The sequence below is a fragment of the Nycticebus coucang genome, chromosome 6 (assembly GCF_027406575.1).
Source record: "Nycticebus coucang isolate mNycCou1 chromosome 6, mNycCou1.pri, whole genome shotgun sequence".
Classification (NCBI taxonomy): Eukaryota; Metazoa; Chordata; class Mammalia; order Primates; family Lorisidae; genus Nycticebus; species Nycticebus coucang.
Genome location: NC_069785.1, coordinates 490,578 through 517,822, shown reverse-complemented (window position 1 = coordinate 517,822; position 27,245 = coordinate 490,578). Strand labels below are relative to the sequence as shown.

At 42.7% G+C, this 27,245-nt stretch overlaps 1 gene segment (V, D, J or C); it reads right to left on the bottom strand.

The window, feature by feature from the left end:
- Positions 1 to 25,837, bottom strand: part of LOC128587724 (immunoglobulin heavy variable 3-49-like) — a 29,103-nt gene extending 3,266 nt beyond the window's left edge. Inside the window, 2 exon segments of the V gene segment in view lie at positions 1,121 to 1,540; positions 25,721 to 25,837. Of these exon segments, the coding sequence occupies positions 1,121 to 1,540; positions 25,721 to 25,766 (466 nt within the window).
- Positions 25,838 to 27,245: the final 1,408 nt, after the last annotated feature.

The following is a 27,245-nucleotide window of genomic DNA, read 5'->3' as shown; positions in this document are numbered from 1 at the left end:
AAATTTTGGTGAGATCTGCACATAGAGCAGGTAATGATAGAAAGAACTAGATTATAATTTAACTTTGAAAAATAAATGGTAATAGCCCAGTCCCCAAACTGTTTCCTAATGAAATAAGGAAGTGCACACACAAGTGATAGTCTCATGGTGAAGACTTATAGGAACACTTTCTCCTAGATTACATCACCACCAGTCAGGTGATGAAAATCAAACAAATTTCACACCCTTCTCATAGCCTTGCTGGCATCTAGATGTCTGTGACTGTCAGTCATCCCTTGACCTTAACCTTCTCTTCTCTCCCAGTTCCCTTAACGCCAGAAAGATTCTGTAGTTCACACCATCTTCAGAAGTTTCTTTAGGACACTTCTTCCCATCTTATGGGTTGGATGGTTTTCTGAATAAATCACTTTCCTTGCTCCAAATGTGGTCTTTGAACATATTGGCTGTCATGTGGTAAGTGGTATGGTCTTTAATTCAGTTACTAGGGAAGCAGGAGTTTGAGAACATTCTATGAGCCTTTCTGAGGTCGTGCAGTGGCCACAGCCTGAGCCCCACCTGAGCTGCAGGCAAAGGGCCTGATCCCAGGGATTTAGAACATAGAAAGCACCCTCCCACCCATTTTCAGGAAAAACAGAGAAAAGGGAATTGAGATAGGGAATGCTAGATACAAAAGCAAAAATGGATTAGCAGAAAAGAGGACAATGGAGTCAGTTCTGAGTCAGATGTGCAGTTACAAATTAGGGGAAGGACAGACTCTAAACGTCAGCCTTTCCAGGGCACTGACCCTGTCCCATCTCCCACTGCTCCTGATCAGGAAATCCCACTGAGCACTGTGCCCAGAATGTGATGGAAGTCGCATGAGATTCCCCTAAACTTCCTCAGAACCCTGTTTCTGGTGACAACTCTAGGGTCATTTTGGCCTTTAACGAGATTTCCTGACTTTTGTGCAGGTGGGAGAGAGTCCTTCCGATACCAAACCAACCAAACAACAACAAAGTTTTGTATTTAAGGATTGTTGGGACAGGATTATAACTGTAGAGACATTCTCCAGAGGAAACTGTTATCTGGAGAGGAAGCCCCAGACCCTGGCAGGAAACCAGCTCTTAGTCTCCAGAGGTACCTGCCCTGGGCTGAGTCTGTGCTTTGTGGGTCCGGGGCATCCCCTGATGGCCTCCTGTGCCCTCAGGAGGTTCTTGTCTGGGCTCACACTGCAGTCCCCTCGCTGTGTCCCTGGCACAGTAATACACAGCCGTGTCCTCGGGTTTCAGGCTGTTCATTTGCAGATGGGTAACGCTTTTGGAATCATCTCTTGAGATGGTGAATCTGCCTTTCACGGATGCAGCATATTCAGCGGTTCCACCATTAGCTTTGTTTCTAATAAAACCAACCCACTCCAGACCCTTCCCTGGGGCCTGGCGGACCCAGGACATGTAGTAATCACTGAAGGTGAATCCAGAGGCTTCACAGGAGAGTTTCTGGGATCCCCCAGGCTGGACCAAGCCTCCCCCAGACTCCACCAGCTTCACCTCACACTGGACACCTGCAAACACAGAGACACCTGGTCAGAAACCTCCACACACACCCTCTGTTCTCTCTCTCACACCCGCTCACACACTTCGAGTCTCCAGTTCTCCACGAATCACCTTGTAACAGAGCAACCAAGAGAAACCAGCTCAGCCCAGACTCCATGGTGCGTCGTCTGTGTTCAGTCCTGAGCAGCGAGTGGGTAGACCTGGGAGTCCTGGGGCTGGGGCTCCTCTCCCAGAGCTGCAGTGTCAGGGCTTGGGTGGTTTTTGTGAGAAGAGGGAGGCCCTATTTGCATGTGCTCCTGCTATATAGGAGGTCTTGGGTGGGAGGTTGAGGGAGGTGTGGGTGTGCTGGGGCAAATACTTAACCATTGTAGGATTTGGAAAGTTGTGATAGATTATTATGAGGTTCAGCTGTGATAGAAATATAGCATACCTGACATGTTAATTTTGAACATTTTAACCTTTTTTTAGTCATAAAATCATAGCTATGTATAATAATGCTTTTATGGGGTAGAATGTGCTGGTTTTATATACAATTTGAAATTCTTACAATAAACTGGTTCACATAGCCTTCACTGCACTTTCTTAATTATTGTTGAAGATGTTTATACTCTACACTTAGGAGATTTGACATTTACCCTTGTAAAATGCACCATAGGTGTGGTCTGACCAATTACCTTCCCTCCACCCATCCTCCGCCCTTCTCTCCCCTCCCCCTCCTCTTTACCCTTCATCTTGGGCTGTAGTTGGGTTATAGCGTAAACATGGAAGTGTGGGTGATTATATATAGGTTTCATAGTAAGTCTGAGTACATTGGATACTTTTTCTTTTATTCTTGGGATACTTTACTAAGAAGAATATGTTCCAGCTCCTTCCATGTAAACGTAAAAGAGGTAAAATCTCCATCCATTTTAAGGTTGCATAATATTCTATGGTGTACATATACCACAATTTATTAATCTATTTGTGAGTTGATGGGCACTTGGGCTTCTTCCATAACTTAGCAAATATGAATTGGGCTACATTTAATATTCTGGTGCAAATATTTTTGTTATAAAGTCATTTTTGGTCTTCTGGATATATACCTAGTAGAGGGATTACAATATGGAATAGCAGGTCTGTTTTGAGATCCCTAAATGATCTCCAAACTTCTTTCCAAAAGGAACATATTAGTTTGCATTCCCACCAGCAGTGCAGAAGTTTTCCCTTTTCTCCAAATTCATGCAAACATCTATGGTTTTGGGATTTTGTGATGTGGGCTACTCTTTCTAAAAAGCTTCTGCACAGCCAAGAACATAGTACATAAAGCAAGCAGACAGCCCTCAGAATGGGAGAAGATATTTGTAGATTATGTCTCTGGCAACGATTTGATAATCAGAATCCACAAAGAATCCAAACATACCAGCTAGAAAAGAACAAGTGATCACACCTCATCGTGGGCAAGGAACTTGAATAGAAGCTTCTCTGAAGAAGACAGGTACATGGCCTACAGACACATGAAAAAATGCTCATCATCCTTAATCATCAGAGAAATGCAATCAAAACTACCTTGAGATATCGTCTAATTCCAGTAAAAATATTTTTACATTTAAAAGCAGTTTTATCTTAGCAATTAGAATGTTTACTGCAGCCCAAAGCAGTTTTATCTTAGCACCAGAATGTTTGTTGCAGCCCAATACATAATTGCTAAGTCATGGAAGAAGCCCAAGTCCCCATCAACCCACGAAAGGATTAGTAAATTGTGGTGTATGTACACCATGGAATATTATGCAGGTATAATTGGTCAACAAATATTGCCTCTGTTTAATAAACGCTTGTTACAGGTAACATTTTTCTTTTGCACATACAGAAGAAACACAGTATGTATTGTCAAATGTTTTCTATGTACAGAGAGGCTCATATTGTCTTTCTGTGTTCAGAGCTCTCACCTGCGCGGAATGAGCCCCATATCTGGGCCTGTGCTTCTCATGCCTGTAGCCAAATGCTCACTGAACCCAATCACCCCAAGTCAGACTGAGTGATCATACACGCAGACCCTCTTACCTTTATGGGAATATGGCTTGATGTCTATTGACTCCTGTTATTACCTTATGCGTGTGAAGAGAAGCAGAATTAAACAGGTGCATTTTCATGTATCGCAGACATTTCTCATGTTATTATCTGTCTTTCCCTTTGTTCTTTTGGACAAAATTGTGCATTTGATTATTTTCAGTCCCTTTACTGAGGAATTTAGGCACATTCTAAACATCACAGGAGTAAGGGGTAAAGGTTTTGGAGGGAATTGTGTGGCCCTGGGGACTTTCACTCACCTGCTCTCTGGGTCCAGGCTGGGGCTGGGCAGTGCTCTGAGCACTCTGGGCAGGCAGCCTCAGTGCCCCTTCGTCCACCCCCGGTGGCCCCTGTCACCTTTCTGTTTTATTCAAGTGGTTTTTCTGGGACAATCTAGTGGAAGGGAGGGTGTCTCCTGAATGTCTCGGTTCTTCTGAGGAAGCAGAGGCTGCAGCTGCCTCCACTCTCAGTCTTGCCGCTCCCTCCTCAGCCCCTCAGTACAACACTCAGACCATCTGCTTCCGTTGAACTTAATGTTTTTTTTAAAATATATTTTCATGATTATGTATGTTCTCATTCCTGTTTAAATTACTATATTTTAATTTTCAGATTGATATGAGGTACAATGGTTAGGTTACATTGTTTGTTTGTCAGGTGAGGTCCAAACTGTAGCTGAGCCCTTCCCCAGGGGGTGTGCTGTGCACTTTTCCTTAACTTGGCTGATCACAGATAGTTGACAGAGTAATAAAATGTAAGTAGAGTCCACAGCTTGGCATGTCCTTACCCCAAATGCCCAGAGGAGTATGCCTGATAATTAAACTATTTGGATTTCTCTGAAAATTCTATCTTCAATCCTAAACAAAACTTACACTTTCCTTCATGTCAGCCTGATAACTTTAAGTAAGCTTACACAGACCTAATAGGACAAGAGAGATCCATGTAGGACCTCACTCATGCATTAAAAGCTGCTGTCTCACTGCCAAGAGCCCCGCCTCCTCTCACAACTTCTACTTTAAGGTCTCCCATTCAGTTCACATTCTTTTTTATGCACAATAAGCTTTACAATTTTTAAATTTAATCCTGCTTTTGTCTGCTATACCCTGTATGTTTGGGCTCTTGTCACTGGGACATCAGGGAAATTGGGGGAGACAGGCCCACCCAGGCTGTTTGCTGAGCACTGTCTGACCCCAGACCCAGTGGGATCACCTGTGGTGCTGCCCTGAGGTGTTTCAGCATCATGACACACACAGGACATAAAGTGTGTGAGTTGTGAGAGGTGCCTGTGGATCAGCAGCCAGCTGTGCCTGACACCAGGCAGCCTGTCCTGCAGGGGCCCCTGAGTGCCCTAGAATCCTACCTGTGCATGACACATGGACTCAGCAGGGAGGTTGAGATGGGCTTCAGATCACCCTAGTGTGACCTGCTCTGGGGTGTCCTCAGATGGATAGACTTGAAAGTCACAGGGACATGGAGTGGTGTTGGCAGCATTGTTCCTAAACATTTATTGTACCTCTTCTGTGCCTTGCACAGAGGTGGGAGCTGGAAGAAGGAATCAGAGCTGTCACCTCTTAGAAATCAGGAACAGGGGATGAATTTCAGTGAGAATTTGATTGAATTTAATAAAGAACTGGATTGGGTCCAGGTAGAGGCATCAGACAGTCACCTTCTGAGAATGGGTTTCTCTGAATCTCAGTTGCCTTGGACTCTGTTTCCTAGGGCACTGGAAATTTTTACATACCAATGTAGCAAGCTCAGAAAGTGTGTTTTTTAAAATGAGTGCATTTGTTAACGTTAATTTATAATGACAGTGGTCACAAAAGGAACATATATTTGTGAAAAATGTGCAAAATTATTATTGGGACTCTTCTATATTTACGTATCTTTCTATGTTGCATGAAGTTTTGATGCTATACAAAAAATAGAATGCACTTTTTAATTGTCATGAAGAGCCTTCCAATGTAGTGAAACACATGAATATTTAATACACTGAAGGAGTTCTTTCAAAAAACATATGGGAAATCTTGTCTTTAAATCCCTCTACTAGGTATCTACCCAGAAGAAAAAAAATTTTATATTAAGGACTTTTGCACTAGGCTGCCCATTGCAGCTCAGTTTACAATTACCAAGAAGTCGAAAGAACCAAAAGGCCCATCAGCTCAGGAATAGATCAACATTTTAAAAAAGGATCAGCAATTAAAAAAGATGGTGACTTCATATCCCTTGTAATACCCTGTATGGAGTTGAAACACATTCCTCTTAGTAAGATATCACAAGAATGGAAAAGCGTTTATGTATCAGTACTATTATGAAGCCATCAGACAATCTCATGTACACCCGGTTAGGAGAAAAACCTATTTCAATTCAAATTGGGGGGTAATTATGTAGGGGGAGGCATTTGTTGTGCTTTCACGGAATGGGAATGGGGTAGGGTGTTTGGAACCCCCGCTTCCTGTTTGTTTGTTTTTTTTTTTTTGCAGTTTTGGGCTGGGTTTGAACCCTCCACCTCCAGCATGTGGGGCCAGAGCCCTATTCCATTGAGCCACAGGTGCTGCCCTGTTTGGTACCTCTTTTGTGTGGGAGCCATAAAGACAAGAGGGACTCCACCTGACAAAATAAAATAATTTGACCTGGTTGTTTGTATTCTTAATTAACCTGAAATCAATTTACTTTTATAAAAAACAATAATAACAACAACAACAACAACAAAAAACAGAAATGTTTGTAAAAAGCATTAGCTACCTAAGAAAGTAACATTACACCACTGGCCAAAATAATTCCAATTTCCATTATATTCCTTATAAAAATATCTCCACAGAATTAACTATTTAATGAAATCCTGTTATATTACTACCCTTTACTTTCCTGCATGTAATTTCCCTTATCATTTTTAATATTTGTAATGGTTGCTGTCAAGTCTCAGCTTCTGATGTCCAACATCAGACCTCACTCTTATGATTTTGTTACCTAAAATTTTTTCTTGTCCGTCGGTAGGACTTTGTTTTTTTCTCTGAATATTTTATAACTTTTGCTACCACTGGACAGTGAGATAACATATGTTAGCACCTCTGGATGCCGACTGGCCCATCCTCCGCTCTGCCCTGGTGCTGTTGTCCACCTGTTCATGTGTTTAGACACTTGTTTCATCTGAGGTAGTGACAGCTGTTTCTGCCATAGTCTGATGACCATGATGTCACCATTAACAGAAACACCCATCCAGTCATTGTGGAGGAGCCCTTGGGTAGATTATATGTCTTTGCTGTTATGAATAGAATTGCAGTACACTTGTGGGTATACTTTTGTCATAATTCTTTCTTATCCTTTGCTTAGATACCCAGTAGAGGGCTGGCTGTATCAAATTCATAGTTCTATTTTTAGTTCATTCGGACATCTCAATAGCAATTTCCTTATAGGGTGCGCTTATGTGAGTTATTTTTATCGGTAACTTTGCCTATATATGTTACCCTGTGTCTTCTGCTGTCTTCTGTCTTAGATATTTGACTGCTGGAAAGATAACTATCTCGCTGCATTTGTTATTTGCCTTTCTCAGAAAATAATTGCTATCGAACGTATTCTCTTATGCTTGTTGAACATTTGCAAATCTTTTGAAAAGACCATTCATTTCAGAAACATCCACAAGGTTTTACCCAATGTGTCCTCAAAAAATAAAAAAGAAAAAAAAAATGAAAAAGGGAAAGAGAAAGTATACTTATGTATACACCCTTTGTTTTAATGAGATCATTATTGTCTTTTTGTTGTTAGTTGTTTAAGTTCCTTGTAAATTCTGGATATAAGCACCCTGTATGATTAACAATCTGCATATATATTTTCTCCCATTCTGCGAATTCTCTGTTCACTATCGTGATTATGTCTGTGGTTGTGCACAAGCTTTTTGTCTTAAGTCTCATTTGTTCAGCTTTGCTGTGGTCGCCTGTGCTTCTGAGGTCATAGTCATGGATTCTTTGTCTCAATCAATGTGCAGAAGTGTTTTCTGCGGCTTTAGTTATAGTGTCTTCACAGTTTCAGGTTTTACATTGAATTCTTTAGTTTATCTATGGTTGACTTTTACATCTCGTGAGACACAGGTGTACATTTTCATTTTTGTGGATCTGGTGATCCAATTTTCCCAGAACCATCTATTGGAAACACTGTCTCCATGGAAGAAACCCAAGTGCCCATCAACTCATGAATGGATTAACAAACCATTCTATATGTATGCCATCAGTATACCTGAATAGTGCATGGAATACTATTCAGCCGTGTAAAGGATGGAGACTTACACGTTTTGTATTTACCTGGATGAAGGTGAAACACATTCTTCTTAGTGAAGTATCATGAGAGAGGAAAAGCAAGAATCCAATGCACTCAATAGTAACATGAAACCAACATGTAAAGAAGTTCATGCACAGATGTAGTAAAAATTCATGTATATTCAAGAGAGAGGGAAGAAGAAAAGAAGGAAAGGAAAAATAGGAGGACAGAGGTAGTTTGGTAAGCTCTTGCCTAAGGGGCTCAGTGCACGGTGTACATCACACTCCTGGGTGAAGGGCTCAACTACAACTTGAGCTTTAGCTTAGAAATGCAAACATTGTAACCTAAACATTTGTGCCCTCATATTATCTGAAATTAAAAAAGAACATGATGCCTTTCCCTCAGTGTATGTTAGTATAGACATTGTCAATGATCATCTGTTGTAAGTATGTGAACTGTTCTGTGTCCTCTGTTCTGTTCCCTTGACCTACCTGCACGTTTTCATGCCAGGACCGTGCTCTTTAGTTAGTGGATTCTTGTGCTATCATTTGAAGTCAAACAACGTGGTGCTTCAAGCCTACTTTTTCCCCTTAGGATTGTTTTGGCTATTCAAGTCCGATTTTGATTCTACATAAATGCTATAATTGAGTTTTATAATTCTGTGACAAATGATCTTGGCATTTTGGTAAAGAATGGATTTAATTTGTAGATTGCTATGGTTAGTATGGTGGTTTCAGCTAGATTAATTCTTCCAATCTATGATCATAGGATATTTCTATATACGTCCATGTAACCTAGAATTCCTTTCATCCTTGTTCTGTTGTTCTCCTTGCAGACTTCTTTCCCCTTATTGGTGAGTGTACTTCTAAGTTTTGCATCTTTGGTAGCTTTAGTTAATGTGGTTTTAGGACAGAACTGCTGTATGGAAATGCTACTGATGCTACTCACTTGTGTCCATGATTTTGTACTTTGAAAATATCCTGAATTCATTGCTCATTTCTGAGAACTTTTTTGCAGAATCTTTTGGATTTTCTAGGTATAGGATTTTATCATCAGCAAAGAAGGGAAATTTACTTTTCTTTCTTTTTGCCAATTTGGATCTTTGTATTTCTTTTTCTATCCTAATTGTTCTGGCTAGAATGTTCAGTCCTACACTGAATAAAAGTTTTCAAAGTGGATATTCTTGTTTGTTCCAGTTCATGTATGGAGGGATTTCAACTTCCCCATTTTGTATGGTCTTATCTGTGGGGTCTGTCATATTTAGCTTTTATTGTTTGGAGGTACGTTACTTTCACGTCTAGCATGTTGAGGCTTTTAACTGAGAAGCGATGTTGAATTTCAACAATGTCTTTGCCTGCCTATGAAATTATCATATTAGTTTTCTTTAGTTATGTTTATGTGGCAAATCACATTTACTGCTTTGTGAATGATGAACCATCATTGTATCTTTCACATAAAACCTGGTTTAATGTTGTGCCTTATCTTGTTGATGTGGCTTTGGACTTGGTTAAGTTCTGTTGAGAACTTTTACATTTCAGTCAATCATGAATGTTTTCTTATATTTTTGTTGTTGTTGTTGTTGTTCTGCCTTTACCAGGGTTTTGTATGAGGGTGCTCCTTTCCTTGTATCATAATTTAGGGAGAATTCCTTTCTAAATGTTGAAACTATTTCAAGACAATTGGTATTATTTGTTGTTTTTAAGGTGTCATAAAACTCATCTTATTTCTGTGAATTCACTTATTTCTGAGATTTGCTTGGTTGGGAGACTCACTTTTATGGAAGGCATCATGCTACTCATACTTGGTGTGGTAGAATTTTCTTTTTCTTTTTCTTTCTTTCTTTTTTTTTTTGAGATGGAATCTCACTCTGTCACCCTGGATAGAGTATTGTGGTATCACAGCTTACAGAAGCCTCAGACTCTTGAGTCCAAGAGATCTTTTTTCCTCAGCCTCCCTAGTAGCTGAGACTAGTGACACCAACTACGACACCTGACTGTTTTTAGGTATGGGGTCTCACTCTTGCTCACGCTGTACTCAAACTCCTGAGCTCAAGTAATCAGCCCACCTTTGCCTCCTAGAGTGCTAGGATTACAGGCATGAGCCTGTCTCTTACTCTTGTTCAATCTTTAGAGGTTCTATTTAGTATGTTTACAGAACCATATTACTCACAGTTTTCTCCTTTCCTTTAGAAAATCAGGAATAAAGCTGACATTCTGAATGTATCAGTGTGGAAAACTGAGAAAATAAAACTCCTTATGGAATAAACTTTTGAATGAGCCAAGGCTGGAGCTTCTCACATCCAGGTTTCTTATTTCATTAGGTTATTATTTTTCTCACTTTTTATTCAATTCCTATTGTTTGCCTTACTTTTTGCTAAATTAGCTATAAATGATATCCTAGAGACAATACAATAAAAAATAACTGGTTGTCAAGTAAGAGTGAGTCTCAGGAGAGGTGAGTCACAGTGTGATTGACAGGTGACATAGCTTATTGCTAAGTGTGGGCCCAGTTATTTTAGCTACAGCAGGGAAAGTTTGCTTATATTTTAGATAAGATTCCTCCCAAAGTCCCCAAGGTAATATTATTTATCTACTATTCATACCTCAATAGTACAATTAATTCATGTCACTAAGCAAATTTTCCATTGGAATATGGTCTCCCACCAGATGAAAAATCAACCCACATTGCAGAAGTCAATTAAACTTCATGGAGCTTGTCAATTAGCCAAAAACAGATTAAATTCACAAGTGTTTGGAATAGCAAGTGAATTTGGGATGCTTTGAAAACAAAAGTGTTTCTTATAACTTCTAGTAAAGTGAATAACAAGCTGAGAAAGATTTAAATAAACTTTTAAATTCTAGAGACATGATATAACCTTGGAAATTATCCAAAAAAAAAAAAAATAGCATGAGAGCTAAGCAAATGTTGTAGCAGATCATTACACAGGAAAAGCAGACTCAACCTAGGTTATATCTCTTCTAAACCTGTAAGACAGTACCATGACTTATATGGCACCACAGTGATCTATATAAAATCTTCTGAAATGTTGATCAAATTGCCATTAATAGATTCAATTTCAAATTTCACAATTTGAAACCTTGTTTGAACTCTCTTGGGCAAGGGCCTTGCCATTAGCACTTGTGGTGTCATGTTGCACTCACTCAAGGACACGTCAGTTATTACCCAATGGCTTGGTATCTGGACAGATCATACACTTAGACTTTTCCACAAATAGTAGCATTTTAGATATTATATGCAGGACAAAAGGTCTTGAAACTAGTGTATGTGTTATACACATTCCTATCACCAATGGAGTCAGGCTACATTTTTACTGCAACTTTCTAAAATTGTGTCATGTTCAAGCAAGTAACAGTGTGTACTGGAGGGGACATCAGGTGAACACTGCATCAGAGCCACACTGGACAAATATTATTAAGGACTGTGAAGAAATCGTAATAGTAGCGAAATTCCAATGAGGCAATTCTGGGGTTCATATTTCACAACTAAAGAATCAATAGAGAATTCTAGTCTCTTGGAAGGCTCCTCTGATAAAGGATGCAAACCTGAGAATTCTCACAGAAACTGAGAAGCTTCTGGTGTTTTGAAGCAGAGAACAGACCCAAGACCTTCAGAATAAGCTGATAATCATGAACAGTGAGAAGCTTCCTCCTACCATAGACTGAAAACTCTGTCTAACTCTTCACCCTCTCAGTCATATTATTATTATTATTATATGCTCATATTAATAAAATATCTTCTATTTCTCCGCATACATGATTGCTGTCTATCCATCATTGTCTTTTATCTGATTCTGAAAATTGTTTTTCAAAAAAATAGTTGTTGAATGGAATAAGAAGTGAGAATCTCTTAGTTGATTTCTGTCTGCTGAAAATCTTCAGGGTCATCCCTTCACCTTCCCTATTTAACAAGACTAAGCTCAGGACAATCAATTGTAGTGGACATGACACAAGGTCAGAGAAGCCCCCACCATGCTTAGTGTGGATGTTGGCTCTGCTTCTCTCTCTCTCTCTCACACACACACACACAAACACACACACACGGTGAACACAGAAAGCTTTATTATGTCCAGTATTGAGATGTCTGCTGAGAGCAGGGAAGGCCTCTCAAGAAAGCCAAAAGTGGATTGATAGAGCAGAAAGGGAGACTGGCTCATGGTTTTCATAAGGGCTCTGTGGTGGGTTAGGCTCCCATTAACAGGAAAGGTCTTGTGTCATGTCCACTACAATTGATTGTCCTGAGCTTGTTTCTTAGACCTTGAGCACCATGGGGTCTTCTTTCTTTTACTGAAAAATACTGTGATTCCCAAGGACCCTGATAACTATTAGGGTTTTATCCTGCTTTTTGACTAGAAGTAAATTTATGTTCTGGGTTCTGTGCTTCATAGTGGGGTCCAAGGAAGAATCTGTATTATTATATTTAGTGACTTATTCAGAAATGTTGCTAATTAAGGTACATTTGGGGACATGATAAGGTAACTGCAAGCCTCTCTGTGCCTTTCGTGTGCTGGAGACATTTTTTTCTTACTACCAGTAACATATCTAAATCAGAGACTTTGGAGGGAAGCTCGGAACCATGAATCCACAGACGTTGTGGTGACTGTTCTACAGAGAGAAAGCCGCGACCCTATAGGAAACCAGTGCTGAGTCCTCCTGCACCTGCCTTGGGTATCTCCGTGCCTGTGTCACGCGCGCCCCCTGGCGGCCGCGCCCCGCAGGAGGTCTGTGTCTGGGCTCTCCCTGCAGTTCCATGGCGGTGTCCCTAGCGCAGAAATACATGGCGGTGTCCTCGGCCTTCAGGCTGCTCCATCACAGAAAAGCGGTGTTGATGGTGTTGTCGGTGGAGATGGTGACGTGGCCTTGGAAAGCCGGGCTGTACTTTGTTTCAGAATCACTAGGATCGATTCTCCCCACCCACTCTAGTCCCTTCCCTGGCCTCTGGCGCACTCAGTGCATATAGGAGCTTGTGAAGCTGTATCCAGACGCCTTGCAGGAGATCCTCAGAGACTCCCCGGGCCGTCTCACCTCTGCCCCTGACTGCACCAGCTGCACCTCGGCACAGACGCCTGTGTGGGAGAAGCAGGACTGAGATCAGGGTCCTCCTGCCAACCCCTCCTGTGACCCCTGATCTTTAGCCGGGACTGACCTGAAAGAATAGCCAGGAGGAGGGTGAGGACGACGGCAGACCCCATCCTGGAGCACAGTGAGGGCTGCACTGAGGGTCCAGCGGGTAGTGTGGGAGGCCCACCCTCCTGAGAATTTAAAGGGGGTGTCCCTCACTTGAGTTTGCATATTAACTCCCTGCCCCACAGTGGAGGCTCCCCAGAGGTCATAGCCCAGCACCCCCAAGGCCCCTCCTAGACTGATGTGCACCTCGGAGCAGGTGTAAGAGGGTCCCAATAATCCCTCCCAGCCTCCCTCATATTCTGTTCCAAGTACACACAGGACTCAGGCCAGGGCTCCTTCCTGTCCATGCTTGTCTATGATCCTGTGGGGGAAGTTGTTGGAATACAACTAGATTCACATGCTAAAGAAAGAAAAGAAAAACTAACAAACAAACAGGAGTAGAGCCTGGGGAGACTGTGAACTGATAATTTCATGCAGAGGCACCTGCTCACAAGAATTGACACTAGGACTTGGCCTCACCACCTGCCCTTTGCACACGCGTGTGAACATGGTCTGGGCACCCAGCTGGGGCAGGAGATTGCCACAGCCCTTCAGCAATCCTCATCTTGTGTAATTATCCAGACCTTTGCTAATGACACTCAGGGCAAGTTTGTAAAAGCCCTTTTGTCTTCTGCATTTTCACATTCCTACAAACACAGTAAGTAGGGAACATGTGGTCAGGTCTGTCAGTGTCCGCAGCCTTGAAGGGAACACACTGCTCTACCCACGACCAGTAGTGCTGTTTTCTGACACGTGTGTCAACCTCACCACTGTCTTCTTTAGCCATTTCTTTCTCCATTAACCACTGAAGTGCGTCCACCTTCTTGGCACTAGTGCCCTGCTTCTCCCCTGTGTCTGTTCCATGCTTTTTTGAATCAGTCTCATTTTCTCAGTGTCTCTAAGGCCCAAGGGGGAATCTGATGGAAAACAACACTGTATATATCCAAAGATATATAATTTGCACAGTAAGGGGTCCTGCAGTGCAGAACCAAAAGGGCCCCCTTGATCACAGCACGTTCCACATCCTGGGAAAGGTGCATGTTATGTGGTGAACATCCTCACCTTCATGAAGCCAGAGCACCAGGCTTTGGGTAATGAGCCAGTGTCTTCATCTGCAGAGTCCACTTTTCTCACATGACAAACAGACGGTGCTGTGTTATAGGCTCACTTGCTACCATGTGTGACTGTCCTGTTGTAAGTTGTGGATCCAGCATCCACCCAAAATAGCATAAAATTCATGTCACGACGTGATACACCTCTCCTGCTACTGCCTGGATTTAGTAGTTTAAAGGGTTTTCCTCTCCACCCCTAGATCGGGGCCACCTTCTTTCACACTGTGGTTCGTGTTTTCAGGAAAAATGTTCATATTGATTGTAAATCAATCTTGTAGCCACAGCTTAGCATGCAGAGGGCCAGGACTGGGTGCAGCAGTTTTTGCTCTTTTCAGTTATTACCTGTACACACACATTTCTGAACTGTCTCAGTGTTCATGAAATGAGCCTCTAGAGTGTGACTATACCATTCCCAACTCCCACTGATAACGTTTACCCCGAACAAGTTACTTGGAGCACCTGCTGTCTCACTCCACGTGATGCTGCAGGCATCAGCAGTCAGAGGCTCATCTCCACCACCTTTTCATCCCTTGCTTTGCTAAACTATGCTTTAGCCATGCATCAACATGGCAGGGTTCTTCAGACAATCCCTACTTCTGATGTAATCATATAGAGTCTGCCAAGACCATCCTAGGTCTCTCTGAGCAATATAAACACAGGTCTTAGAATAAGATACTACACTCCTGGTCACTTATTATACAAATGAAAATTAGCAAGGCACATAGAGTAATTCCCAGGGTCACCAGGTACCAGCTCCCAGGGGTCCTCTCCCCAGTTAGCCTCCTGTGCACCTTCAGTTCTACCAGAAGTGATGTTTGACCACATGTGTGAGGGGTGTTCTGCAGGGAAGCTTCCCTCAGCCTTGGTGCCCAGCGCTGCTCACTGGGGTCAGTCACAGGGTTGTAGGACCTGCACATCTGATCCCCCATACCCAGAGACCAGACCCTGGGGCACAAATAGGCATTCACCAGAAATCAGCATGTGATCAACTAGTATGTTTTATTCACCCCCCAAACAGATCAAAAAGCAAGTTAATTGATAACAATAATGGGACTGTGAGGAGACCTTGGGAGGTGGTAGATATATCTAGGTCTTAAAGTTGGTTTTAGTTTCAAGGGTATATGCATACACCCTAACTTAGTGAGTTCTGCAAGTAATTTACTGGGGAGTGTTTACACAGACAGCATGTCTCATTAATGTGGTTTTAAAATGCTGCTATCAGGAGGTGTGTTAAAGAGATCAGAGCCCATCTCTCAGGGCTTACCATGGATTAGTTGTAGGAATAGATTTCTTTCAGGAATGCATACAGTTTGGGCAACCCACACCTGCTGAGTTAACCCTTTTCTGTGCAGAAGTTCAGGTAAGATGACAAAGGCTGTTAGAATGAAGATATGACTTGGAAGAAAAGAAAATGAAGAGGGGTTGAAGGTAAGTATTATGTTGGTGTAAAATTTCTGGGTCGTGATCTGAGAGACCGTGAATGAACTGGAAGGCAGTCAGAGGCTACAGGTAAACAGGGCAGGGGCATGTTCCAGGAGCCAAAGCTGCAGGTGCCACATTGGACAGTGTGAGCAGAGGCAGTGTGGGCTGCAGTGGAATAGGAGAGTTTTCAGCTTGTGGACTCAGGACAGAGGAGAAGAAAGAAGCACATTCCCCAAGAGAGCAGATGCAGAATTTAGGTTTGATAAGTCTCCTTTCTAGGCTTCCATCCAAATGTCAGAGAGAAATTGAAGGGACTTTTCACCTTGAAAGAAATGATTGAATGGCAGAGTGAGGAGGAAGAGGGGTGTCCCTAGCAGAGGACAGTCTGGACCTCACGGCAGCCCTCCTCCCCTCACACCACCCTGTTCGTTGTCCCATCCACATGGGTGGCAGATTCTCATTCAGGTCATGAGGAGGAGCCACATCAAATCCACAGATCCCTCAGAAGACAACGTTACAGGTTTCACTGAGCCTGAGAATAACATGGTGTGAAAACAAGGGCTCACTCTAGTTCACATTGATGTATTTATGATCCTTTAGGGAAATGAGATCAATAAATGAAATAGAGAATGTAAAACATTAGAAATATCAACACAGCCCTGAATGGTTTTATTTTCCTTTTGGAAAGTTAAAAATGAGAAACACTAAGTAGAGTAAGTAAAAGAGAAAGGATGTACAACTCAAAAAGAAATGTAAGAAAGTAAAGAGAAAACATTACAAGTGACACCAGAAGAATACAAAAGGAATGAAAGATGGTGGATCTGACATTGTCCAAAGTTGTCTCATTCTTCCCAGGTCACAGTTACATTCCTTGTCTCAGGACCAACCAAGTGAGCTGTATTCTCAGGACAACACACTGAAATTTCCAAAGGCACATATTCTGGTAAGAATACAAAACCCACTTTTGTCCTATGTGTGAGTTTCCCAGAAAAATTCAATAGATTTTGAGGCTAGATTCAGGTGAATATATGGCAACCCTTTACTTTCCCCAAATATGCAGCAATATAGAATGAAAACGAGGTGTCAGGGGACGTGGGATTGGATTATCACCTGCATCTCTGAGGAAGGTAATGTTCAGAATGAATTTCAAGTGTCCTGATTCTCAGCCCCACAATCAGACCTGAGTCACTGTCAGCAGAGGGGGCAGTCTGAGCTCCCTGCACATGGGAGGCAGCACTTGATATAGGGAGTGATGTTTGGGGTCTCTGCAGGCTCTGAGATGGGCAGGGCCAGGTTTCACCTCAGACTCAGCAGTCAGGGAAGTCTTTGCTCTTTCTCTGGGTCAGGGTAGTAGTTGTGTCTGGAGTTGATGAAATGTACTGTTCAAGACCTCTGCACATGGACAGAAACCAATGGCTATGAGAACCAATTCATTTCACAGTACATTGAACAATCCCTCATGTCAGTGGAATCACTGACCAGGAGAAAGTTAGGGAAAAATGCACCTGAGGGTGGGAGACAAGATGGCGGACTGAAGCCAGCTTTCAACAAAGGCTCCCGTCCAGAAGGAGAGTTAAGGGACAGGAATTTAGTAAGTATCCTGGTGGACTTGAGCCTCACCAAGAGAGAAGGCACATCAACACCGCTGAGGCAAGTTGTGATCACAAGGACGCAAACAAAAGGTACAAAATCCACCACCAAGCGGACGGGAGTCCTCCTCCCCCGCTGAGGCAAGTTGTGATCACAAGGACGCAAACAAAAGGTACAAAATCCACCACCAAGCGGACGGGAGTACCCCTCCCCCATGAGACCGGCTCTAGAGCCCCATAATTGAACAAGCGGGCAGAAATTAAAGGCCCTCCCACTACACTCCACGGGAGAGACCTTCTAAAAACTGGACCTACCTCCCCTACTGGGGTGCCGTGGTGTTCTCCTGCCGGACATAGGGCTGAATTAAACTTTGGAAATCCTTTGCTGGCAACCCTGAATCCCCGGTGCTCCCCTCCCGCCCACTGAGGTCTGGAGGCCTGTCCCCCAGAACTTCGGATCCTTGGGTGATTTCTCAAGGGGAGTGGACAGTCCCCTTGAGTGCGACTGGTCAGCATTGACTCTGAGGCGCGCCGAGTGAGGAGAGGGCACCGGGCTGAGGGGGAGTCACACCTCGCGGCACTTCCCTGCGGTGCAGTGCAGCAACCCTCCCCAGGCATATGGGGCCCAAGACTGAATCAGACTCTGGCCTCCCCGCTGAGAGCTGAGAACCCCTACTCTCACTCGGGGTCTGAGGGCCTATCCCCCAGGAGTTCGGCTCCTTGGGTGATTTCTCGAGGGGAGTGCACAGTGCCTGAGCTGCGTCAGGTCAGCGCTGACTCTGGGACACGTGAGCGAGGAGAGGGCACTCTGCTGAGGGGAAATCAAGCCTTGGCGACACTTCCCTGCGGTGCAGTGCAGGAGCCCTCCCCGGACGGTAGTATTGCGTGAAACTGAATGAAACTCTAGCTTCCCCCCGCCCCACTCCCAATCGGGGTCTGGGGGCCCATCCCCCAAGAATTCTGATTCTTGGGGGATCTCTTAAGGGGTGTGGACCCAGCACAAACTGCGGCCGCTCAGTGCTGACTCTGGGGCGCGGGACAGAGGAGAAAAGGGTCGCCTGAGTGCCCACACCAGAGCAGCAGTTCCCTGGAGGTAGATCAACAGCCGTTTTTTCTTTAACGGCAGAACGCTCACTTCTGGATATTCTGAGGCCACACCCCCTGTCTCCCTGGGCAACCAGAGGAGGCCACTGGTGACACGGGTCACAAACCCGGAAGCCTCCAGGGCGGGGCCGACCCAGAGAGGTGTTCAGACGCAATTCTCCAGCAGCAAAGACGTTTGAACTCAAAACAGCCCGTCTCCTGTAGGCGACGACAGGAACAGAGACAGAACCTCACAAAGTTGTCTGTTCTGTTCTGTTCTGTTAGCAGCATGCATCAGGGACGGGGCTAAGCCTGAGTGAACACCTCCTTCCCATCACCTGCATCAAACACTCAAAGATGTCAGGCCCCATCTCCTCCTGCTAGATAGCGGCAGTCTGCGGGGGCCTGGCAGACTTCCTTGCGATTCAGGCAGGTGCAAACCCCTGGAGTGTCTGTTCACTGCAGGCAACTGGGTTAGCCATCTGCAGAGATACCAGTGACTGGGTCCGACGGAGGGGCAAAGTGGGGAAGGAGACGTCAACCTTCCCAGACTGCTCTGTTTGCTGGGTGGCTCCTCCTGACTCCACGCTGCACTGGGGTGAGCTGTGTCAGAGGAGTCACCAGGCCCCTGTGATCCAGTTCCCAGAGACCTCTTGAACCCTTCCACCTGAGACAAGTGCCGATTGAGACAGCTGATTCGGACCTTTTGAACTGGGCTAATAGACTGAGGACTCTTCAGGCGGTGCCCTGGGTGTGCGATTGTAGGAAGGTTTGATTCTCCTTTTCCAACTGGGGCCAGAGGTGGGCAGGCGGGGTGACTTAATTGCTGATTTTTCCACACAGCTGAGACTTCAAGCCAGAGTAGAAGTTGCAATAGGATCGAACAGAAACCAGCTGAAAATAAGACAGAACCACTTTGCTCCACCACACCAGACAGGGCCCCAGTTTCTCAGGCCACAACACTGTACGGGCCCTCGATAAAACCCCAGGGGAAAAACCAAAGGGAGTAAACCATGGGGCGGAATCAGCGGAAAAACTCTGGTAACATGAATAACCAGAATAGATCAACCCCCCCAAGAAAAGATACGGCAGATGTGATTGAAGATCCCATTCATAAACAACTGGCTGAGATGTCAGAAGTCGAATTCAGAATTTGGTTTGCAGACAAGATTAATAAAATGGAATTAGGAATTCGAGGAGAAATTCAAAAATTGTCTCAAGAATTTAACGAATTTAAAGACAAAACCACCAAAGACTTAGACACACTGAAACAAGAACTTACAGCCCTCAAAGATATGAAAAATACAGTAGAATCCCTCAGTAACAGAATGGAGCAAGCAGAAGAAAGGATTTCTGACATTGAAAATAAAGTCTTCGAACGCTCCCAATCTCTCAAAGAGGAAGAGAAATGGAGAGCAAAAACGGATCACTCACTCAGAGAGCTCTCAGATAATTCGAAAAAAAACAACATAAGGGTTATAGGAATTTCGGAGAATGATGAAGTAGCTGCCAAGGACACAGAGGCCCTTCTACATGAAATTATGAAAGAAAATTTTCCAGACATGCCTAGAGAATCTGAAATTCAGATAGCAGACAGTTCAGAACCCCAGCACGATTCAACCCCAATAAGCCATCTCCCAGACATATCATAATTAGCTTCACTAAAGTTAACATGAAAGAGAAGATTCTCAAAGCAGCCCGGCGAAAGAAAACTATAACGTACAAAGGTAAGAATATTAGAATAACTGCAGATCTCTCTGCTGAAACTTTTCAAGCAAGAAGAGGCTGGTCATCAACTTTTAATCTCCTAAAGCAAAAAAACTTTCAACCCAGGATCTTGTATCCAGCTAAACTGAGTTTCATCTATGATGGAGAAATTAAATACTTCAATGACATTCATATGTTGAAAAAATTTGCCATAAGTAAACCAGCTCTTCAGGATGTTCTCAGACCTATCCTCCACAATGACCAACCCAATCCTATACCACAAAAGTAAACTCGCTCAGAAACTTCGGATCAAACTCCAACTTCCACACTGGCGAAAGGATTAAAAATGTCCACTGGACCTTTGAAAAACTCGATACCCAAAATTCCACCAGACTTATCAATACTCTCCATCAATGTGAATGGCTTAAACTGTCCTCTAAAGAGGCATAGGTTAGCTGACTGGATACAAAAACTCAAGCCAGATATTTGTTGCATACAAGAGTCACATCTCAACTTAAAAGACAGATACAGACTCAGGGTGAAAGGATGGTCATCCATATTTCAGGCAAATGGTAATCAGAAAAAAGCAGGTGTTGCAATTTTATTTGCAGATACAGTAGGCTTTAAACCATCAAAAGTAAGGAAGGACAAGAATGGTCACTTCATATTTGTTAAGGGTAATACTCAATATGACGAGATCTCAATTATTAATATCTATGCACCCAACCAGAATGCACCTCAATTTATAAGAGAAACTCTAACAGACATGAGTAACTTGATTTCCTCCAGCTCCATAATCGTTGGAGATTTCAACACTCCCTTGGCAGTGTTGGATCGATCCTCCAGAAAGAAGCTGAGCAAAGAAATCTTAGATTTAAACCTAACCATCCAATATTTAGATTTAGCAGACATCTACAGAACATTTCATCCCAACAAAACTGAATACACATACTTCTCATCAGCCCACGGAACTTACTCCAAAATTGACCACATTTTAGGTCACAAGTCTAACCTCAGTAAATTTAAAGGAATAGAAATTATTCCATGCATCTTCTCGGACCATCATGGAATAAAACTTGAATTGAGTAACAACAGGAATCTGCATACCCATACAAAAACATGGAAGTTAAATAACCTTATGCTGAATGATAGCTGGGTCAGAGATGAGATTAAGAAAGAAATCAACAATTTTTTGAAACAAAATGACAATGAAGACACAAGCTATCAGAACCTCTGGGACACTGCAAAGGCAGTTCTAAGAGGGAAATTTATAGCACTGCAAGCCTTCCTCAAGAGAACGGAAAGAGAGGAAGTTAACAACTTAATGGGACATCTCACGCAACTGGAAAAGGAAGAACATTCCAACCCCAAACCCAGTAGAAGAAAAGAAATAACCAAAATTAGAGCAGAATTAAATGAAATTGAAAACAAAAGAATAATACAACAGATCAATAAATCAAAAAGCTGGTTTTTTGAAAAGGTCAATAAAATAGATAAACCTCTGGCCAACCTAATCAGGAAAAAAAGAGTAAAATCTCTAATATCATCAATCAGAAACAACAAAGACGAAATAACCACAGACTCATCAGAAATCCAAAAAATCCTTCATGAATATTACAAGAAACTTTATTCTCAGAAATATGAAAATCTGAAGGAAATAGACCGATACTTGGAAGCACGCCACCTTCCAAGACTTAACCAGAATCAAGTGGAAATGTTGAACAGACCCATATCAAGTTCAGAAATAGCATCAACTATACAAAACCTCCCTAAAAAGAAAAGCCCGGGACCAGATGGTTTCACGTCAGAATTCTACCAAACCTTTAAAGAGGAATTAGTACCTATATTACTCAACCTGTTCCAAAATGTAGAAAAAGAAGGAAGATTACCCAACACGTTCTATGAAGCAAATATCACCCTGATCCCCAAACCAGGAAAAGACCCAACAAGAAAAGAAAATTATAGACCAATATCACTAATGAATATAGATGCAAAAATATTCAACAAGATCCTAACAAACAGAATCCAACAACACATCAAACAAATTATACATCATGACCAAGTTGGTTTTATCCCAGGGTCTCAAGGCTGGTTCAATATACGTAAATCTATAAATGCACATAAACAAATTAAAAAACAAAGACCATATGATTCTCTCAATTGATGCAGAAAAAGCTTTTGATAATATCCAGCATCCCTTCATGATCAGAACACTCAAGAAAATTGGTCTAGAAGGGACTTTTCTTAAACTGATAGAGGCTATCTACAGCAAACCCACAGCCAATATCATATTGAATGGAGTTAAATTGGAATCATTTCCACTCAGATCAGGAACCAGACAAGGCTGCCCATTGTCTCCATTGCTTTTCAACATTGTAATGGAAGTTTTAGCCACCGCAATTAGGGAAGAAAAGGCGATCAAGGGTATCCATATAGGGTCAGAAGAGATCAAACTCTCGCTCTTCGCAGATGATATGATTGTGTATCTGGAAAACACTAGGGACTCTACTACAAAACTCCTAGAAGTGATCAAGGAATACAGCAGCGTCTCAGGTTACAAAATCAACATTCATAAATCGGTAGCCTTTATATACACCAACAACAGTCAAATCGAAAAAGCAGTTAAGGACTCTATCCCATTCACAGTAGTGCCAAAGAAGATGAAATATTTGGGAATTTACCTAACAAAAGACGTGAAAGATCTCTATAAAGAGAACTATGAAACTCTAAGAAAAGAAATAGCTGAAAATGTTAACAAATGGAAAAACATACCATGCTCATGGCTAGGAAGAATCAACATTATCAAAATGTCCATACTACCCAAAGCAATATATAATTTCAACGCACTCCCTATTAAAGCCCCACTGTCATATTTTAAAGATCTTGAAAAAACATTACTTCGTTTTATATGGAATCAGAAAAAACCTCGAATAGCCAAGACATTACTCAGAAATAAAAACAAAACAGGAGGAATCACACTACCAGACCTCAGACTTTACTACAAATCGATAGTGATCAAAACAGCATGGTATTGGCACAAAAACAGAGAAGTAGATATCTGGAATAGAATAGAGAACCAAGAGATGAATCCAGCTACTTACCGCTATTTGATTTTTGACAAGCCAATTAAAAACATTCAGTGGGGAAAAGATTCCCTATTTAACAAATGGTGCTGGGTGAACTGGCTGGCAACCTGCAGAAGACTGAAATTGGACCCACACCTTTCACCATTAACTAAGATAGACTCTCATTGGATTAAAGATTTAAACTTAAGACATGAAACTATAAAAATACTAGAGGAGAATGCAGGGAAAACCCTTGAAGAAATTGGTCTGGGTGAGTATTTCATGAGGAGAACCCCCCGGGCAATTGAAGCAGCTTCAAAAATACACTACTGGACTTGATCAAACTAAAAAGCTTCTGCACAGCTAAGAACACAGTAAGCAGAGCAAGCAGACAGCCCTCAGAATGGGAGAAGATATTTGCAGGGTATAACTCTGACAAAGGTTTAATAACCAGAATCCACAGAGAACTCAAACGCATCAGCAAGAAAAAAACAAGGGATCCCATCGCAGGCTGGGCAAGGGATTTGAAGAGAAACTTCTCTGAAGAAGACAGGCGCACGGCCTTCAGACATATGAAAAAATGCTCATCATCTTTAATCATCAGAGAAATGCAAATCAAAACTACTTTGAGATATCATCTAACTCCAATGAGACTAGCCTATATCACAAAATCTCAAGACCAGAGATGTTGGCGTGGATGCGGAGAAAAGGGAACACTTCTGCACTGCTGGTGGGAATGCAAATTAATACATTCCTTTTGGAAAGATATATGGAGAACACTCAGAGATCTAAAAATAGATCTGCCATTCAATCCTGTAATTCCTCTGCTGGGCATATACCCAGAAGACCAAAAATCACAACATAACAAAGATATTTGTACCAGAATGTTTATTGCAGCCCAATTCATAATAGCTAAGTCATGGAAAAAGCCCAAGTGCCCATCGATCCACGAATGGATTAATAAATTGTGGTATATGTATACCATGGAATACTATGTAGCCTTAAAGAAAGATGGAGACTTTACCTCTTTCATGTTTACATGGATGGAGCTGGAACATATTCTTCTTAGTAAAGTATCCCAAGAATGGAAGAAAAAATACCCAATGTACACAGCCCTACTATGAAACTAATTTGGGACTCTCACATGAAAGCTATAACCCAGCTACAACTTAACAATAGGGGGAAGTGGGAAAGGCGGGGGGTGGGTAGAGGGAGGGGAATCGGTGGGATCACACCTGTGGTGCATATTATAGGGGTATTTGCGAAACTTGGTAAATGTAGAATGTAAATGTTTTGGCACAGTAACTGAGATAACGCCGGAAAGGCTATGTTAACCACTGTGATAAAAATGTGTCAAATGGTTTATGAAGTGAGTATATGATGCCCCATAATCATATCATTGTATACAGTTATGATTTAATAAAAAAATTAAAAAAAAAAGAAAATGTGATTGTAAATATTAATTTTACATTTGAATAAAATAATTTAAGTGGTAAAAAAAAAAAAAAAAAAAAGAAAAATGCACCTGAGGTGAATGTGGAAATTACAATTGTTTGCACAGTACATTCTGTCTTTTACATACATATACGTTGCCTGAGAGACTAAAGTAAATCCATATTTTGTTTTATTAAAGTCCATGAACAGTGTGTGGTCATGATAATTCACCTCCCATCCCTCCAACTACCGGGAGCACCACGGACCAGACACCTGACTGTCACCCTTGCCATCCATCACCAGGTTTGTGCTAAAGACTCACATCCTGTGGGCTGGTTCCAGGTGACGATCCAGCTTGGTAGTGGTCGTAATAACAGTCACTCTGGGAGATGCTGTGGGCATGTCAAGGGCAACCTTGGATCAGGGAGACACCAATGGCTGTCTGCACTTTGCTGGCATTACAGTGTAGTCATGATTTCCACTCACCTCTCCCCTCTCCCTTTCACTTGATGTCAGACGTGCACCCTGATCTGACATTTCCCCTAACCTCACCTGGCTCCTGTGAATTTTTCTGCTTCCACAAATTATAAGTGTCTCTGGGTCATAAGAGAATGATTTCTCCTATTTTAAGACACTATTCAAATTTATGGACTATACCGGTAGGAATAAAGTTGTAAATCTTTACAACTTTACTATACTGGACTCCGCTGGGAGGCTCGCAGGGGAAACACTAAGATGCAGAGGGAGTCCCAGAGCTGGAGAGAAAACTGGGGCTGAGCACACCCTGCACCTGCCCTGGGTGACTCCATGCATGTGTCCTCGGTGCCCCCTGGCCTCTGCATCCCGCAGAAGTTTCCTGTCTGGGCTCACACTTCTGTCCCCTCCCTGTGTCCCTTGCATTTTAAAACAATTCCGTGTCCTCAGGCCCCAGTCTGCTCATCTGCAGATGCAGAGTGTTCTCCCCGTTCTCTCTGGAGATGGTGAATCAACCCTTCACAGAGTCCACGTAGTATGTATTACTCCCATTAACACTGATGCTTGAGACCCACGCCAGTCCCTTCCCTGCTGCCTGGTGGACCCAGTGCATCCAGCTGCTGTTGAAGGTGAATCCAGAGGCTGCACAGGAGAGTCTTAGGGACCCCCCAGGCTTGACCAAGCCTCCCCCAGACTCCAACAGCTGCACCTCTCACTGGACGCTTGTAAACACAGACACATCTGGTCAGATACTTCCACACACACCCACTGTTCTCTCTCACACATCCACTCACACACTCCGAGTCTCCAGTCTCCACAAATCACCTTGTAACAGAGCAGCAAGGAGAAGCCAACTCAGTCCAGACTCCATGGTGCGTCATCTGTGTTCAGTCCTGAGCAGCGAGTGGGAAGGCCTGGGAGTCCCGGGGCTGGGGCTCCTCTTCCAGAGCTGCCTTGTCAGGGCTGGGCTGGTTTTCATGCGCAGGGGGAGGCCCTATGTGCATGTCCTCCTGGTATATAGAAGGTCTGGGGTGGGCTCTGGAACTTGGCCCCAGAACTATTTGAGTTGCCTGATTAGTGATAAAGATAGAATTTGGTAAACTGTGGTTTGTTTTTATTAAATTGTTGTGTGATAAACAATTAAAAAATTTCTTACATCATCTCATACATGTGTACACATGAAGATGGATCATGTTATTTAGATGCTCATTTACCCCCTTTCTCAAATGTAAAAATAAACCTGGAAACAGGAAGGGACTCAGAGTTGTGTCCAGGAGCTTCTGTCTGGAGAGAGTCTCTGTGCTCCACTGCACTGGACAAACCTGACTAATAAATCTACTCCATCACAGAGCTGGATATGCCTCCTCCAGAAGAAGGGCAGTTTGCCTCTGAAGTCAGTGCTTTGAGAAAGGTATTGGGTAAAAGTGTTCCCTTCTATCCACATGTATGCCAGCATTTGCAGCTTTGAGATTTTGTGATGTGGGCCATTCTCACTGGGGTTAGGTGATATCTCAGGGTGGTGTTGATTGCTGTTTGTCTGTCTTTATTTATTTTTTTGAGACACAGTGTCACTTGTTGCCCTTGGTAGAGTGCCATGGTGTCATAGCTCACAGCACCTCTATCTCCTGGGCTCAAGCGATTCTCTTGCCTCAGCCTCCCGAGTAGCTAGGACTACAGGTACCAGCCACAGCACCCAGCTATTTTTAGAGACTGGGTCTTGCTCTTGCTCAGGCTGGTCTTGAACCCATGAGCTCAGGTGGTCTGCAAGCCTGGGCCTCCTAGAGTGCTAGGATTACAGGCATGAGCCACTGAGACTGGACTTTGTCTTCTTTAGAGAAGATGTGTGATATAGGTGGTTCTTTTTTGTTGTTTAATTTGAGTTATCTGTAGATCCTAGTTATCAAGCTTCTGTGTGATTTATAACATGCAAATATCTGTTCCAATTCTGAAGGCTGTCTTTTTGCTTTGGTTACTGTCTCCTTAAATATACAGAAGCTCCTTAATTAAGTCCCATTTGTTTATTTTTGTTGTTGCAATTGCCATGGCCATCTTCATAAATTCTTTCCCCAGGCCAATGTCTTCAAGGGTTTTCCCCACACTTTCTTTGAGGATTTTTATTGTTTCGTGCCTAAGATTTTAGACTGGATTAACAAGTGTGGTATGTGTATACCATGGAATAGTATTCAGTTATTAAAAGAGATGGAAACTTTTCATCTTTTGTATTAGCCTGTATTGAGTTGGAATGCATTCTTCTTATGAAAGCATCACAAGAATGTAGAAACAAGAATCCAATGTACTCAATTCTAATATGAAGGCAGTAAATGATCTGATCAATGGCAGGGGGTAAGAG